Source organism: Dissoconium aciculare (assembly GCF_010015565.1).
Source record: "Dissoconium aciculare CBS 342.82 unplaced genomic scaffold K489scaffold_3, whole genome shotgun sequence".
NCBI lineage: Eukaryota > Fungi > Ascomycota > Dothideomycetes > Mycosphaerellales > Dissoconiaceae > Dissoconium > Dissoconium aciculare.
In genome coordinates, this window is record NW_022984953.1 from 1,308,247 (window position 1) to 1,325,017 (window position 16,771).

A 16,771-nucleotide genomic window follows, 5' to 3' on the forward strand; every position below is an offset into this window, starting at 1 on the left:
GGCTGGCGTTGTGTGAACAATTCCTTTCAGTCGTTGATCGGTGTACCTCTCATAATCATAAGCTCACATACCAGTAGAGAGACATGCATATTCATACATCACTGAGATCGAGGATCACGCCAGGTCAACAAGAACAAAGTGAGGGAACATTAGGGATTAGCATTTATGTATTGTATCTCTTTGTCGCGATGTCGTCAGTGTTTAGGGTTGCATGATATCATAAATTTCGCTGTTCGGCGCAAGTGCCTCAATTTGAGCAAAGATGAAAAACGGGACATGAAATAAGTGTTGCTCTGAAAAAGGAAATGCTCAAGTCTGTCTCTCGCAACCGTATCATAACCATATTAGATGGATGTAGGCCACTTAGCTGATGGCAGGCGAGACGATCGAATAACCTGGAGGTGCGGCGTCCACAGGTGCTTGGCTGCCGATCCGGCTTCGTCCGACATGTTCTTCAGAGGGTGCACGGATGGTCCGTGGCTCAAAAAAGTCGGGTAGATCTTCATCAGCGCCAGCATCTTCCTCGCCTTCGGTCGATATGGTCGAAACGACTGATGCTTGCCGTTGGCCCACATCACCGTGGACGCCACCACAGGAGATCTGGAAAGGTACTCGCAGCATGAGACCGCTACCCATGCCAGCGCTGCTGAGACCGAGCTCCATCTTCAGAATGTACATACGGCTGACCAAGCACGAATGGAACGAAGGTACGAAACTCTTTGTGTCGGGGAGCGTTATTGGTACGAGAAGCTTGGTGGTGTAGTATGACCGTCCATTCTCGTACGTGGTGCTCGGTGCGGGGATGTCGTTCGAGGCGACGACCGACGACATGGACAATGTCGAGTCACGGCGCTCGAAATTTGTCGGACGTGTGGGATCGTGCTTTTGCCATTCCGCATTGGCCACGCACCGTGCCGAGAGGCTGACTTGGTCGCTGTAGAGACCTTGTGAGAGATCAATACCCGCAGAGCTCTTGCGAGGATAGTCGACGCGCGCTGTGCTCGCATAGTATGTGTACACTTTCAATTTGTTGGAGAGACTTCCAAGCCGTGGGGGTTTAGAGCATGCATCAGCGGGATCAAAGCGCAACATGATAGTGGCCATCGTGGTGGGTTGACCCTCAGATCGACTGCGCGCAGAAAGTCGAAGCGAAGGAGGCTGGGTTGCCTCCATCACTAAGGTCCCTAATTTGCCCTTGAGCAGACCTTTCTTGATCGTCTTCTCCTTCCGCAAAACGTAATGTTCGCTGTCGCGCTGTACATCAAGCGGAGGCTGCTCCAAGACCGCAGGCATCACACGAATACGGTGAGCTCTTGTGGCTACTGATGTCTTGGTTGTTTCGCCACCTTGCTCCTTCTTCTTCGTGATGCGAGCAAAGACGCCGTAACGAATGCTTGCCATGTCGGGCACCATGTCGTCGACCGCTTCACCTTTGCCTATCACCTCTTTGTCGCCAAAAGAAGGAGGAAGCTGGAGATGAGCCTCTTGGAGTTCAGGAGTAGCGACCTTGTGCTGACAGACCTTTGGTAGCAATTGTGGAGGGACGACAAAGAGGAACGGAAATTCATATGCCTGACCGGCTTTGAACACGCCTCCTGTGGGATACAGGCGATCCAGGCGAGGTTGTTGCAGTTTCAAGAACTGATGGAACGCTTCCGAACGACCTGACATGGTAGCTGCTGTCGACACTCGTTCCACATAAGTTCGTGAAGTGCCGATGAAGTCGATCTCAACTTCATCGAACGGAACGTCGACAGGGGTGACAATGATCACTTTGCCTTCTACCCTGTCCAAAGTGGTGTATAGTTTTTGCTTGTGACTCAAAGTGATCTTAATCTCGGGCTTTTGTGCCTGATACAGGCCACGCAGTTTGGCAGCCATCTTGGTGCTATCGACTCCAGGTGGGACAACAGCAGGGGTCATTGTAGAAGGTGGTAGTGATATGTATCAAAAGCTTGAGATCGTTCGTTGCGCAAACTTGAAACAACCTGGGTTTTCTTGAATTGACGATAAATCAAGCGATTAAGTTTGTGCGATGAATTTTGCTGATCCGGCAATGTGTCTCCGAAAATGAAGGCGATCGGAAACGATTCAATGCGTGATCAGCCACTGATGTCGCAGGCGTATGCAATAAGTGCGGGGGCCGACGATCCAAGAGAGAACCAGCGACTTCGCAGATGTCGCGATTGAAGCAAGTGGGAATGGCGAATTGAGATTAATAGCGTTTAGATGGAGGTGGTAGTGATAAGACAGCAGTCACCGCGGCTTGTTGGCAACAAGCACAAAGCGGCGGCGATGATGATTTAAGAGACCCTGGGCGTCAGCGATGTCGATCTCTCCGAGAGGGGAAGGGATCTTTGCTTTGATCGACGGAACGACCAAGGACATTTGCATGCTCTGGAAACGATATATTGCTGGTAATCAAACAATTGAACAATTTTCGCACACCTGACGAGCTTTTGGGTATGGACAGTTTGTGATGGGATAGAAGGGAGGGTCAGGCGGGCGTGTCAACCTCTTATGCTTCGTGGCGAACACGCAGACCTCAACGCGCTCGGCTGCATTGCAACTACGACGACACCCAGCATCCACAACTTACCACAAGTGTAGGGCGTGTATTGATTCATCATCACCTGTGCATACACCATTCGGTTCAACATCGACGGCAGTCTTTGTTGAGTCATAAGCCACTGGAATTCTCCCTTCTCCACCCAATGCATTCCAGCAAGCCATCGCTGCACTTCCAAGCTTATTTCTCATCACCGCTACGATCACTGCAAGTTCGTGTCGGACTCATCAATCGAGCTTGGCCCGAAAGAGGAAAAGGAAGGCGTGATGATGATGGGGAAGACAAGCTGGAGAAGCGAGATGGTGTCCATCGATCCATGCAGCCAACAAGCTAAAATTTCTTAGCACACCCGGGGAGGGCACAACACTTTCATCGACAAATACCTACATACCTAGGTTGGTAGCACGTAGGTATGTGCTAGATGGTGGTAGTAAAAAAAGCCCTGGAGACCATGGAAAGTGGTGTGATGGTCGCCCATTTGTCCTCTTCTGCGCATTCAGCCAATCTAAACTGTGCCCTACAATGAACCACTGTATGTCGATGTTCGACCCTCCCACCTCCTTCAACGTCCGGATTTTGAGGGTACATACTGTATGGAGCAGGTGTGTATCCACCAACCTTGGAACGATTCGACTACGATCATCGCAGCGGCGCTGGCGGGATATCCATCGAGACCCATTACACCAGTCACACTTGTATTCTCATCAGTGATGTGCTTCCTACCCATTTTCATCATGTGCTCTTCAGCTTTCCTCCTCGTGCGATCACAAGTCGGCATGACGGAATGCTTGCGGAACAGCTGCTGATTTATCATGCTGGCCAGAGTGTCTGCCATGCGCTGTACCACCATCAGCGTCCTTGACGACTCCTGCTTTGGCGCATGCTTGGTAATCGGCTTATCAGAGGATGAATCTATCCCTGGAATCCCTGGCGTGGGTTTTCAATGGTGTGCCCATTGAAGATGTCGGTCACAGGGCGTGCTGCAATTGACTAATGGTGGCTACTGCGGATACCGTCCATCTAGTGGCTTCCGCCTCGCTGGCGCGTGCTTATCATTAGCCGTGCGCATCAACCGAGCCTGATGCAGGATTGCTGCCATCAACACGTGCTGGAACACACAATGAGCCCGAGGAAAGCAGAGAAAGCCCGGGTATCGCAGATGGGAAGAACAGTCACGAGCATCATCGAAGCAAGCCTCTTTGCAAACCCTGCGTCAGCGCTATTTGCCAAATAGTGCGGGGATTGGTGGATGTAACGCGCGGTAAGTTGTCGTGTGCACTCTCCTCTAAAGGCAGGCGGGGCCGCTCGAGTTTCTCTAAAGGCAGGGCGGCCGAGAAACAAATCTCTAACGGCAAGGCGATGCGCTGCGATGTGTCATAGTAGACAAGGAAATGAGCAGACGACGAAGAAAAAAGAACGAAGCCGCAAGCCACGACTATTGAAAAGTATCCACCGTGATGAATCGCGATGCAACGTTTCGTTCACATCCACTCGTCAACCCAATACTTCCCATCTTCTGCAATTCCTATTCCTTCATACTGTAACGGCGGGGCCAGGCCGGCTCGGCTTTGCGAAAGTTTGCGCTCCTCACCGTCGCAGCAAGCCGATGGATCCCTGAATTTTTCTGAATTTTTCATCGGCTCGACGGCCGACGGGACGGAGTCTCAAGCCGATGCCAAGCGCAACCCCGTGCATATCTAGGAGTTTTGTTCGTTGATAACCCCGATGCTACCGCTCGCTGGTGGCTTGCAGACCTCGGCCGTCATACGCCTATCTATCTGTACATTTCAACCATCACATCAGCTGCATCTAGGTAGCCTTAGATATGGCCGGGATGTCCTGCACGCGTGTGACTCATCAAATTTCCCAATTTGCACACAGTCTTGGGCCTGTCACCACGATGCCAGATGTTTGGAGCGTCCCAATGGCGATCCCGTATCGGTTGCCCCATCGCGCAAATCCATCCAGAACCTTGGACCGCTTTACAATGATGTCCACCTACCCAGGTACCTTCATAGGTACTAAGTAGTTTGGCAAGAAGAAATGTGATGCGGCTAACAACTTGCTACTGTACTGGCTGTCGCTTCCACGTGGCAGAGTCAACCCTAATGTCTCGTTAAGCCCGAGCCCAACCCTGACGATGATGCACACCTGGGCACCTGGGCACCACAAAACTCGCGATACATCAAACTGATCCCTGCGGATATGTGCAATTCGAGGGGCTTATAATCATCATTTACTAGGCGACCATGTTGATGCCTTTTGATGTTGATGAATACCTAGGGAATGGAGCGAAAACGGTAGTCGCGTGCTTCCAAACGCTGCTTTGCAAACCAAATAGGCGACTCCAGGCAACCACGACGACAGCAGGCAGACTTTAGGTGCCCAATCAGGCATCGCGAGCAGGTCACGACCAGGACGACGACTCATGAAGTCTCGATGGCCTGAATGATTGTTATATATTGCATACATAGACGTGAATCTCACTTTGCCATGAACATCATCAAATAACGAAAATCATCCAGACTACCCACTGTGATCCTCTGAACAGCACAGCAGCACAGCCAAGAACGCCGCTGATTACCCAGTACAACGAGATATCGCTCACGCCACGCCACGCCCGACGACAATCGTCTAACAACATCTATACAAGAACAAAGTGCCGAGTCAAAGACTGATATTGAAATGCCGTGGTATCCCAATCAAAGCGCTCCAAACCTGCACATCTGTGGTTGCCATTATGTTTGGAATTCCGTGCGCCAGTATCTACCACAGGTTCAACTCGTCTCCCATACGACTATTACACCCCTGAGCTTCACAACCGAGTTGACCCAGACGTTCCATAATTCCAACGAAGCTCAAATCAAAGACGCCCAATATACATTCCCTCTCTACGATGGCGTTGCGGTTAACAAGTTTACGATCACATTCGGAGATCAAGTGCTCCATGGAATCGTGAAGCATAAAGCTGATGCGAAACAAATCTTTCAGGCTGCTGTTGATAGGAATGAGACTGCCGGACTGTTGGAATCGCTACCTGCTGGCATATTCGGTGTCACCATCGGCAATGTTCCCGCCAAAACAGATGTGATTGTTCGTATCACGTATGGTGGTGAACTGAAGCATGATGCAGCCGTCGATGGGCTCCGCTATACGCTTCCAACGAGCATAGCACCTCGTTACGGATCGTACCCTGGCGAGGCTAGAATGTCAAATGCTGTGGCAAATGGCGGCATCAAAATATCCGTTGACCTCGATATGGCTTCTTCCGCCATTCGAAAGATTCAATCTCCATCGCATCCCATTGCTGTCGAGCTGGGTCAGCTTAACAATGGAGCTTCGACGACGGGCGGAACATCCGTATTTAATCCATCTCTTGCTTCAGCAACTCTTGCCCTCGCGTCCGCCGAGTTGGCAGAAGATTTCGTTCTGCAGGTCTTGGTCGATAATCTCAACAACCCGCAGGCCATTCTCGAGACACACCCTACGCTCGAGAATCAGCGTGCGATCATGGCCACCCTGGTCCCAAAATTTGCGCTGGATCCAGCACATCCCGAAATCGTCTTCATTGCAGATCAATCTGGCAGCATGCAAGGCGAAAAGAATGAAGCATTGGTGTCGGCGCTCAAAGTGTTCATCAAATCCCTTCCGTTCGGCGTGAGATTCAATATCTGCGCGTTCGGCAATGGCTTTGAATATCTCTGGCCCAAATCACAGGCGTACAGCGAAGAAAACGTCGCCAATGCTCTTAAGTGTCTCGAAAGCTTCCAGGCGCAGCGTGGCGGTACCGAGATCCTTGGACCGATCAAAGCTGCTTTCGAAAATCGTCTCTCGGACATGCCGCTGGAAGTCATGCTGTTGACCGATGGCCAAATCTGGCGCGAGGAAGAAGTGTTTTCGTACATCCATGAGCAGGTACGAGATAAGAAAGCCAACGCCCGAGTCTTTGCTTTGGGCGTCGGCAGTGACGTCTCGCATACTCTCGTGGAAGGCGTGGCGAGAGCGGGCAACGGGTTTGCCCAGTTCGTGGATAAGAGCGAGGAGACTGGCAAAAAGGTTATGCGCATGTTGAAAAGTGCGCTATACGCCCATACCAGGGACTACTCGGTCGAAGTTCATTATGCGGAGACCAGCAAGACGGCTACCAAGGACAACGACGACGATGGCTTTGAGCTTATTGAGAAAGTGGATCAATACTTGCACATCAAGGATGATGAGTCATCGGGTGCTTGCACACAGCAGCCAGCTGCTCCTCCAAAAGCAAAATCATTCTTTGACTCTTTGACCGATGACGACAATGTGAAGCAGACTAGCCAGACCACCACGGACAGATACGCCCACTTGCCAAAGGTCACAACCCCCGAGATATTACAAACTCCGTCTGACATACCTCCACTGTTCCCGTACAGCCGGACCACAGTGTATCTGCTTTTAGGTCCCGAATCCGTTCAGCGCGAAATCGCCTCGATCACGATTCGAGCGTCGAGTGATGCAGGGCCTCTTGAGTTGAACATCCCAGTCAAGAAAGTCCACGGAACCGGAACGAACATTCATCAGCTCGCCGCAAGGAAGGCCGTTCAGGAGCTTGAAGAAGGACGTGGCTGGATGCAGCACGCCACGACATTGCCGTCCGAAGGCGATGGCCAGGTCCTCGTAAAAGAGAGATATCCCAGCCGCTTCGATGAGCTTGTCGAGCGCGAAGCCGTCACACTGGGTGAGAAATTTCAGGTGGCGAGCAAATGGACATCTTTTGTTGCAGTGAACAAACGGAGTCAAGACGAACTCCCTCCGCCCGCAGTCACTGCAACATCGAACGCCCTGGCCCCCGGTAGACGCAAGTCTGCATCCGTTGCAAGGTCAGGAGGTGGTGGTAGCTTCGGCGCTCCTCGTAGTCTCTTTTCTATGCCAGCACCAGCATCAGCACGAGCACCTGCAGCACCGGCGGCGAAAATGTTTGGAAAATCGACATATGCAGGACATCAGGCGGCCGTCCCTCAGATTTCAGGTTTTGGCTCTGTTGCTCCCTCAAGCGCAGCGCCGTCTGCTTTCAGCCAGTCTGCCTTGGGCGGCAGCGGATTGTCTTCGACTAGCTCAGCCCCACCACCTCCTCCTGGTGGGTTCGGCTGTGTCCAACCACAATATGGCGGGAGCTTTGGACTGTTTGGCAGCGCCTCGACGAATTCTACGCCTCCGCCATCTGGCTTTGGCAGTAGCGGTGGAATGTTCGGTAGCGTGTCGACCGAATCCACTCCACCATCTGGCTTTGGCAGTACCGGTGGATTATTCGGTAGCGTGTCGACAGAATCCACTCCACGATCTGGGTTTGGTGGTATCGGAGGACTGTTCGGGAAAGCGTCGAAAAAGTCTTCTCCTTCCGGCCAACAGTCAAATTCACTTGCAAGTCCCAACACCTCATCACAGCAGCAGCCGACCAGTCAAGCCGACCAGGTGCAGCAGGTCATCGGTAAGCAGCAGTTCTTTGGATCCTGGCTTTGGGATGATGCTCTGTTCAAGATGATGAAGATCAATCACAATGGAATTGCGTTGGATGAATTTGGCGGCGATAAGAACATTGCTGCGACGGCCTTAACGATCGCATGGTTCCGAATCATGCGGAAAGGCGACAAAGATGTATGGGAATTTGTGGTCGCAAAGGCAGAACAATGGTTGAGTGCGTGCTTGCCGGAGAAGTTCGGGAGCGTTGACGTTTTGATCGCGAAGGCTGCTGAGATTTTGCCGACTAAGATGGCGAGTACCTGAGCTGGCGATCGATATGTAGCAATTTGATGTACGAATAATGCAACGGTAGTCCAATGTACCGCAGTCACGCCTTTAATAAGACATCGTTCATCGTCCCATCAAAGACAAGCCTGGTGTTTAGTCAAAGGCATACTGCGTCACATTTGCCCTCTTCTCTGCATTCGCTTCCTCTTGACGTCGAACTGTGAACCTATGCCGTCGCCGCGAGGTCCATCTTCGACAGCTCTTCGCTTCCGGCTCTTATCCAAGACAGTGTCCTTACTCTTGCGACGTGTAAGATCACCGATACGATCCAAACTCGTGCTCAAGTCTCTCCACTCCTCGCCTCCAAACCCGCCATCCTTGTCACGACCATAGCCCTTCATGGCCAACTCTTTCTTCGATTGTTTGGGCAGACGTACAAGGTTGATTTCTTCATAATCGCGCCTCTCCTGTTCTTCCTTAAGCTGTCGAGCATTTTTGTTATGACGTCCTCCGGCAGCGATGTTGCTGCCGATGCTAGGCTGGGCCATAGGTGCTTGTGAGTATTCGCTGGAAACGAATTCGTCCAAGGTCTTGGACCTTATAGGTTTCCTCTCAGCACGTTCGCGACGATCGGTGGTAGGCATGACTGTTGCGGAAACTCGTGGTGGACGGTACACAGCGTCCTCTTGCGCTTGTGGCCTCTGGCTCGCAGTCGCACGTGTGTCCTTATTGGCCATCATGGAAAGATTGGGCCGGAAGGCTGTCTTGTCGACTTGTTCAACCGAAGAGACGGAGCTGTCATCGTCGTCGTCATCCTCGCTGTCATCTCCCGAACTCTCGTCTCCAGCGTTTCCGTTTTGAGTGGCCTTCTTGCTGCTCCCGTTTCTCACTGGCTGTTTCGCTGCGCTTTGCGCCTCCTCTGCCGCTTTGACGACCCTGTCTACCTGGAATTTGAGCTTTTGCTCAAGAGGTCGAATTCCACGTTCCAGGTAGACACGATGCTCGACTAATTTCTTCGTAATTTCGTTGCTAAGTTCTTGTGCTGCTTCGGCATCCGCGCCTTCCTTCAGCGATCGGATGACATTGAGATTGCGCAATGCGAGCGCCTGCAGATACGATAGAAATATCTCATTCTTCGCGTCTAGCAGAGAAATGCCATTGTCCGGAGACCCCACAGAGTCCGGCTCTGGTAATCCTTTGGTCGCTGCTTCAGAAGCTGCGCGGAAATCCGCAAGGATGCTGGTGATGTCGGCCATTGTTTGATATCTCATGTGGAAATATCAGGCGCAAGTAAATTCTCAAGAATGCACTCGGGCTTGCTCGAAAATTTTGTGCACGGACCTCTCGAGATATGCAGGTCACTACGTCGTGCCCCAGGCTGCGTTGAGATCGTGTATCGTCTATCATATGGAAAGCTAATGGCGATTCTCTCCTGCCTAGATAATCCTGTATTGGCTCAGAATCAACTTCACTACGACTACAGTTCAAGGCAAGACGACGTTTCACGGTTGAAAATTCGTTGTTCCACTTAATTCACAATCCTCAAATTATCATCCACTAATCTTCCTTGATACTTTTCGATTCGTGCGGTACTGCAAGCGTCGTCGTGATGTTCATCACATTGCTTGGTAAAACACCTCATCAATGAGGTGCGGGTGGAGCACCACAGTACTGTTGGATCTGAAAGATGTCGACACCCCAAGCAATGCTGTTGAATTCAATGTCGGCTTCGTTGATCTGGTAGAATTCATTGACGCGAAGTAAGTTGAAGCCTTTGACGGGATATTTCTTGATGCCGACCTCCGGGAAGATCCAGTACCAGAAAATGTTGCTGCCCGAAACAAAAATGCCGAGCGTCTTAATGTTCGGACTGGGGTTTTTACTGACGCCAGCGTACCATTCGTCGCGGCTTACAGCCGAAGGGTTCACACCATCGCCGAGCTGATTTCACGATCGTCAGCAAAGTTGCCCCAGCATCAAAGCGATGAAGACCTTACTCACAGTGTTGTTGAGCGAGATGAGAGACTGAATTGAATCAGAGTATTCGATGTAGTTCTCTGCTACGACATCCTGGGTCGTCTGAAATGGAGTCTTGCCCTTGTAGTTGACGCCCTCCAAGACTGACTTGAACTTGTTCACGATCTCCTCAGCTTTCGTCTGCGTTAGCACGGGCTTCAAGCCAAACAAGAGTCCGAGCGTGCGAGGATTGACCGCAGCAGCAAAGCTGGCGGTGACGCAAACGAGGAGAGAGATAAAAGTGGTCTTCATAGTGTGTTGCGATGATGTGACAGGAAAGCAGGTTGGTCCAGGAATCCAAGAGTAGTTGGGCGCGAGGATATGTTTATATGCTGAGCTATGGCACAGCACACAGCAGGCGGACGGAGGTCAGGGAGCTGATCGCGGCTTGGTGTAATCAAATGGCACAAATGCAAGGATCGGCTTGATGACAGTGATTATCGTCAAAGCACGCCAATGCAGTTTCCGATCATCGGTATAATGACACTGCTGCTGCAACACATGATGGTCAATTGTATTTGGGAAGCCTTGCTTGCGATACACATGTGCATGGTCGTCAGCAGTGCCACATGTACCCGAATTGTCGAAGTCGTGATGCACCAGGAGCCGACTTGCCCAGATCGAGTTGCAAGAGAACACGATCATCCATGCAGGTACTGCTTTCAATTAGACGTACATCCTTTGTTGTCGCTGATTGTAGTCCCGAAGAGGCTTGGCATGCAGTAAGCAAAGTCTTGACGTGTGAGGCCCATAAAACAATATTGTCTATACCCCTGCAGATTTGACGGTTGAAAGGTTTGCTCTGTCTTGCTTCACCCGACAGCTGGGATTGCTAACGAGTTTGTGCCGATCAGTCACGCCCTCGTGGCGTGATCGAGAACTACGTCGGGATTCAAGGTTGCTTCGCGAGTTGAGCATGAATGCAATGGCATGATCTTGGATGAGACGCACATGCCCACTGTTACCTCGCGACTGTTGTACATGCACCTGTTACATTAGTGCGAATTGAGAATCATCTACTGCATGTGTTGCTGGCGAAGCAATGGTTCGCGCGTCTGCCTCGCGACCAATGGAGCCTACATTCGGCTGGTTCTTTGCTGATCGCGCGGGAATGCGGGGCCGAGTTGTAACTCGATTCCTCATCAATGAAAGCACGTATATATCGTGCGGACAGAAGACATCGATACAAGCAATATGGCCAGACCAAAGCCGTGATGTCGACGAAACATGGACATGTATTGCATTTAAGCACACAATCAAATGACTGGGCAAATTACCCCTGTTGCACCAATCTTATGCCCTGACACAAGGCGAGAACGTGCGGCTTGGCGGGGCGCGTGATCCGGATGCCGGCTGCTCTGTAGCTAATGCTAGATGCATTATCGGAATAGCATGGTTGACCCGGGTCCCGCCGCATGGCATCATGGCATCATGTCCGATGCTGAAGTGAGCGCATGGAGCGACATTGCTGAGTGCATGGTATGCACTACGCAAAAACGCAAGCCATCGAGATGATTGCGCGAGCCTTCCCAGTTGCTGCTTCCGCGAGACGCGCAAACAACAATTGGTCATGACGAATACCTCATCAGATGTGCAGCCCCCAACGGAGCATGCTTTCGACGGAGATTGCTCAGTCTCGAATTGGAACCCTAGTCGTGCGGTCAAACCGGTGAACAACATAAGGAAGCGACACTATTATGTGGCGGCAATGACAACGCATGAGAATTGCCGACACGCGAGTGCTCCTGATTCCAGTCGAAGCCATTCGTGCCACTTGTGCGCGCTGGATCCAATCGTATGAAACCTGTGCCAATCCAGGACTTGATCAAGCAAATATTGATGACGAGTCTTGGCTCTCATGCCAACAGATCCGCAGGGGAATAACCTCTAGTTTTACGAAGATCGCCTTCTCTTGATACGGACTCGCTGACCGCGGCGAATGCAGGGCCGAGACTATTCGGCTTTGCGGTTGGTGCCTTCGAAATTTTCGGGCTCCAAGTAACTCCATTCGGGTACGTCCCTGATCCGCTTCCAAAGTTCCTTTTCAAGCTTCACAGCAGCTTTGGCATACGGTGTGCTCTCCGCATTGTAGCGTCGGCAGTTTCGCACAATCAACAAAGCGTCGTTGATGAACGCCTCGACGTTTTCGTACTGATCCTTTTCGAGCTTTGCCTCCATTGTGCCAAGATCCATGGGTTCTTTGATGACATTGTAGTAATCTTGAATCTCATCGCCGTTGACTGGCTGCTGGAATGGCCAGGCGGCGCTGCTTGTCTGTAGGGCAGAGAGCAGGCTAAGCAGCAGACCATGAGACGGGTTTCGGCGTGGTTGGCGAGCGAGATCGTCCATGTCAGCAGACCAGCCCGTGGCTTTGATCGCATCTATCGACAAAGGATCCAGAGCAGGGAGGTTCTTCTGATCTTTCGCGTTCCTCCATTCCGCTGGCGGCTGATGGATTTCATAACTTCTACTCACGGCGCGAATCTTCGCATGCACGGCGGCTTTTTGTTTGAGTAGCATTCTGCCAGACTCCAGATAACGTATCTTTGGCAGCATAGAACACTGCATGATAGTACCACCTTCATAATCTTTGATATAACCCATCCAGACTGACCTCTCCAGTGTGATCTCTTTTGTGAAGCCCTGCTTTTTGAAATATCCAATGGCGTAATTGTCGGCGTAGGTCAAGAAATGCATGACATCGCTCGTGGCCTTCACGTAGTCCTTCAAGTGATTCATCAAATGTGCACCGTAGCCCTTGACTTGCTGATCACTACTGATAGCACAGAAAACAATCTCCGCAAATTGTCGTCCTCGAAAAGGTCGGTATGTGATCCCTCCCACGACCTCACCAGGCATTCCAGACAGGTCGGCGAAGCTGCCAACAGGCGGTCGTTTTACGATAGCTATGCTCATATGTGTGCGATCATATACCAATCGAGCAATATAGTCCTTTGGCATCTTAGGCAGCTGCTTCTGAAATATACATTTCAGACCGGTAAGGATGATGTTCGAATGTGGCTTGCCATCATTGTTGACCACGTAAAACGATATGTCACCAACACGCTCTTCCGTCACCGCAGGTTTCTCTGGAAAGGCTGAGGAAAGTGGTGGAGCCGGTGCGGTCTCTGCGCCAGACTCGTTGGATTCCTCCGTTGGCTCTGGCGATGTCGAGGCCTTTAGTCGCTTAGGTTCATGTCCCTCAGTCGCGTCGCCATTCTCGAGCTTTCGTTTGCTGTCATCCTTCGTTCCCGGCTGTGCCATCGTGCCTAGGAAAGTTCGTTGTCGCAAGAGTCGTGGAATTCACAAATGACCAGGAACGGGCACAAAGGCGGCGACGACGCGCTGACGCGGAATTGGTCCGTTGTTTCCACGTGCGGCGGTTGTGAGAGAGCTCTCACATGCATGAACAGTATAATACTTTCAAGACCAATGTAATTTCCTAGCAATGTTTTTGAGGCTAGCTGAGAGTCAGGCCGACATTAGGAAGTTTCATGATCGAATCAAATAACAATTAATGTGTTCGGGCAAGATTGTTGGTAGGGATTCGTTGTGATGTTCAAGTGCATGTCCTCTTCGTTGATCGCAGGTCGGCTGATGCCGGTCTTGGCAGGGTCGACCGCGACACATGTCCATTGCGTCGCTAGCTGGAGAGCATTGCACGCATTGCAGCTCACAGATGGTAGATTTTGGTGATCCTTACACGTTCGCGATCTCCACCTTGACAAACATCTGCATTCACAAGTCACAAAGATAGACAACCTTCGATCCAGCCAAATGTCTGCGCCATCACTTCGAGGACTCTGGGACGACGCGGCCAACTCGCCCTTTGAGTCGACAATTCCCAAAGACTCTCAATTCACCATTGCGACGGTTTTACTTCTCACTGCTACCATTCTCACCAGCCTATTTGGTCTAGGTACTTGAGCTCAATAACCATCATCTGGATCAAAGCATGATCTTTTCATTATCAATGGTGGCTGACTTTGATCCGCAGACCTCAAGCTGAAGAACATTCCGCTCTACGCCATTCCCGCTGCTCTTGCGTTCGGGTAGGAACCAATCTGCTGATTGATTGTATGACCGCATTGCTGACCCATACAAGATTCGGTTCCGTATTCATGATCTGCGCAGTTGGCGTCTATGTCTAAACCCACCTCTACCTCCGCGAATGAATCGAAAACCACACCGTTCCGTAGGCCCAACGACTGGTCACGATCCAAGTCACACTCGCAGCCTCGAACCGCGCTTCGGCGTCGGCGAAATCAACTAGAAGTACAGGACCGGGCCCCGGGGCAATCACAACGCCGCCAACCGAATCCATACTGGCGAAAAAATCCTGTTCTCGCAGGCCTCTTCATCGGCGTTTGCGGTCTAGTGGCTTTCTTCCTGGGTTTCAATCTCATATTAGTTCTGATCAGAGGATACAGAGGTTCTCGGGCTGCAAAGAAGACACAAGAGAAGACCAGGGTAGAACAATAGGGCTACTTGTCTATACTCCATCTTAAAATATTACACCTACAGCTACTACTATGGCGACCAACACACCCCTATTCAGTGCGGTCTCCTCCTCTGCACGGCAAATTCTTATGCTGCTCCGATGCATCGCATTTGCAAAGAAAGCGCACGTCCGGTTGTCATCGGACGGCCTACGCTTCAGCACCGAGGAGGGCAGTGTCATGGAAGCTTTCGTCTTCCTTGATAAGGCTTTGTTCTCTTCCTATTCGTTCAATCCACCTGTCTCCACAACGGCTGAAGGCGAAAGCCTGGAACCTCCAGCTTTCGAGATCAACTTAAACTCGCTCCTCGAGACGTTCTACATATTCAGTTTATCCGATCCGGCCGCAAATAAACGTTCAGGCGAATACGACGCGTTCGCAGCACACCGGCTGAATCGACACGCGGGCGTCGGATCATTTGCCAACCAGCCATTGGGCGTGATGGGAGTATGCACTCTCAGCTACGATGGCGAAGGAAGTCCGTTGAGCATTCACATGTCAGAAGCCGGCGTCACAACAACTTGCGAGCTGACCACGTACGATGCCGAGGTTTCCGAAGCGATCCCATTCGATCGTGAGCACCTCGCACTGAAGACCATCATGCGGTCCAACTTTCTGCTGGAAGCCGTGAACGAGTTGAGCTTCATGAGCCCAGCGGACATATCGATCACCGCCTCCACCACGGCCCGCAGCGGTGCCCATCTGTCGCTAAGCGGGACTGGGCATCTCGGGTCTGCGACGGTCGACTTTGCAAATGACGTACAGATGGAGACGCCCATACTCGAAACATTTCAGTGTCCTGCACGCACAGCAGCCAGCTTCAAGTTTAGTCTGATCAAGCACGCGCAGCGGGCCATGGCATCCGGGGCGAAAGTGTCTTTACGGCTAGACGAGGACGGCGTGTTGAGTCTACAGTTTCTTGTTGAGATTGAAACCAATGGCGCCGGCGACGGCGTGGCCTTTGTGGACTTTCGGATCGTACCGCTGGTAGATGGTGAAGGCGATGGCGACGCAGGTGCTGATGGTAGCTACAGCAGTGAGGGCACCAATCAGTGATGTACAGCCGTTCGTGCGACAGCACTCATCGTTTCGTTGACTGAGCGGTGAGGGGCATCTGCAGATGGTGAGATGGAGCAATTGGATGAGGACGGAGCACAAACTGAGGGGAGGGCATTGAGCAAGTACGGCGGATGCCCTGTGTTGCCCAATATGTCGTGAAGAAGAGTGGCAGCGCCTGTCGCAACCCTTTCCTAGCCCAGCTTCCGGGCTTGAGGCGTACAACCGGCGTACACGATCGACCGGCGAACAATGCCCGTGGACGGAAAAGGAAAATGATGCTACGAAGGTCTCGGCGATGCCGATAGAGTGTTTCCTGATGACATTTATCACGAGAGGGTCCATCAAGCGATAAGTGGGATTTGCTCATGTTCAGAAATGCACAACGCAAGTGCGATTTGATTCTCACAGCTGTCAACCTGTCTATGCTAATACTTCGTTCGATTCATCTTCTTCGTTAAACCCAAACGGTCGACTCATTTGGCAGAAATGAGAAGGAGGTCCATCATCTGTGGCTGTGGCACATTTGTGACATGTACGCGCGCGGGAGCTTGCAGAAATTATTATAGACCACTTGCATCTGCTTGGTGCTGCCTTACTTTCCAGCACGACTCAACGTCCCACCACGGGAAGACTCTGTCAAGTAGGCATCTGCGCAAATGGAAGCACGTCATGCCGCTGCTCATTTGTGTCGGCGCGCGGCGAGACCATCCCTTCATCAACAGTCATTCACCGGTCATTCCATTGGACGGCTCTCCGTGAGGTGATTGCAGGTCAAATTTGTTGCTTTTTAGGTCATCGAAGTCATTATTCGTCATGGTCATGATGAAAGGTACCGCTCTCCCCATCGCTCGCGCGCTCGCGCTCTCCACTTTTCCTGCAGTCTGCGTGTGAAAAAATAACAGCT

At 51.5% G+C, this 16,771-nt stretch overlaps 9 protein-coding genes across 9 annotated transcripts; 4 read left to right on the plus strand and 5 right to left on the minus strand.

Moving 5' to 3' along the window:
• Positions 1-363: 363 nt before the first annotated feature.
• K489DRAFT_315109 (uncharacterized protein) lies at positions 364-1,881 on the minus strand (the record flags this gene model as incomplete). Its single annotated transcript, XM_033601068.1, has 1 exon — positions 364-1,881. The coding sequence occupies one exon, from the start codon at positions 1,879-1,881 to the stop codon at positions 364-366; it is 1,518 nt and encodes a 505-aa protein (XP_033462301.1).
• A 375-nt stretch (positions 1,882-2,256) lies between these two features.
• K489DRAFT_368449 (uncharacterized protein) lies at positions 2,257-3,383 on the minus strand (the record flags this gene model as incomplete). The annotated part of the gene is made up of 5 exons (XM_033602951.1): positions 2,257-2,397; positions 2,449-2,569; positions 2,600-2,774; positions 2,961-2,986; positions 3,160-3,383. The coding sequence occupies 5 exons, from the start codon at positions 3,381-3,383 to the stop codon at positions 2,257-2,259; spliced, it is 687 nt and encodes a 228-aa protein (XP_033462302.1).
• Positions 3,384-5,296: 1,913 nt separating this feature from the next.
• On the plus strand, positions 5,297-8,242 carry K489DRAFT_307237 (uncharacterized protein; the record flags this gene model as incomplete). The annotated part of the gene is made up of 2 exons (XM_033600583.1): positions 5,297-7,425; positions 7,738-8,242. Coding segments are annotated over 2 exons (2,634 nt in total), but the record flags the coding sequence as incomplete, so codon positions are not given.
• A 34-nt stretch (positions 8,243-8,276) lies between these two features.
• Positions 8,277-9,577, minus strand: K489DRAFT_153445 (uncharacterized protein). Its single transcript, XM_033599235.1, has one exon. It carries the CDS (start codon positions 9,562-9,564, stop codon positions 8,467-8,469), a length of 1,098 nt encoding a protein of 365 aa, XP_033462304.1. The 5' UTR covers positions 9,565-9,577; the 3' UTR covers positions 8,277-8,466.
• A 357-nt stretch (positions 9,578-9,934) lies between these two features.
• On the minus strand, positions 9,935-10,561 carry K489DRAFT_407951 (uncharacterized protein; the record flags this gene model as incomplete). The annotated part of the gene is made up of 2 exons (XM_033607417.1): positions 9,935-10,234; positions 10,295-10,561. The coding sequence occupies 2 exons, from the start codon at positions 10,559-10,561 to the stop codon at positions 9,935-9,937; spliced, it is 567 nt and encodes a 188-aa protein (XP_033462305.1).
• Positions 10,562-10,663: 102 nt separating this feature from the next.
• Positions 10,664-11,193, plus strand: K489DRAFT_153596 (uncharacterized protein). Its single transcript, XM_033599236.1, has one exon. It carries the CDS (start codon positions 10,766-10,768, stop codon positions 11,033-11,035), a length of 270 nt encoding a protein of 89 aa, XP_033462306.1. The 5' UTR covers positions 10,664-10,765; the 3' UTR covers positions 11,036-11,193.
• A 1,069-nt stretch (positions 11,194-12,262) lies between these two features.
• Positions 12,263-13,573, minus strand: K489DRAFT_407952 (histone acetyltransferase GCN5; the record flags this gene model as incomplete). The annotated part of the gene is made up of 1 exon (XM_033607418.1): positions 12,263-13,573. One exon carries the CDS (start codon positions 13,571-13,573, stop codon positions 12,263-12,265), a length of 1,311 nt encoding a protein of 436 aa, XP_033462307.1.
• A 513-nt stretch (positions 13,574-14,086) lies between these two features.
• K489DRAFT_352616 (uncharacterized protein) lies at positions 14,087-14,460 on the plus strand (the record flags this gene model as incomplete). The annotated part of the gene is made up of 3 exons (XM_033602475.1): positions 14,087-14,228; positions 14,307-14,361; positions 14,415-14,460. The coding sequence occupies 3 exons, from the start codon at positions 14,087-14,089 to the stop codon at positions 14,458-14,460; spliced, it is 243 nt and encodes an 80-aa protein (XP_033462308.1).
• Positions 14,461-14,841: 381 nt separating this feature from the next.
• On the plus strand, positions 14,842-15,864 carry K489DRAFT_313940 (Rad1-domain-containing protein; the record flags this gene model as incomplete). The annotated part of the gene is made up of 1 exon (XM_033600976.1): positions 14,842-15,864. One exon carries the CDS (start codon positions 14,842-14,844, stop codon positions 15,862-15,864), a length of 1,023 nt encoding a protein of 340 aa, XP_033462309.1.
• Positions 15,865-16,771: the final 907 nt, after the last annotated feature.

Coding starts and splice junctions, on each gene's coding strand:
- K489DRAFT_153596 (XM_033599236.1), top strand. CDS start 10,766: ATGCAGTTTCCGATCATCGGTATAATGACACTGCTGCTGCAACACATG.
- K489DRAFT_153445 (XM_033599235.1), bottom strand. CDS start 9,564: ATGAGATATCAAACAATGGCCGACATCACCAGCATCCTTGCGGATTTC.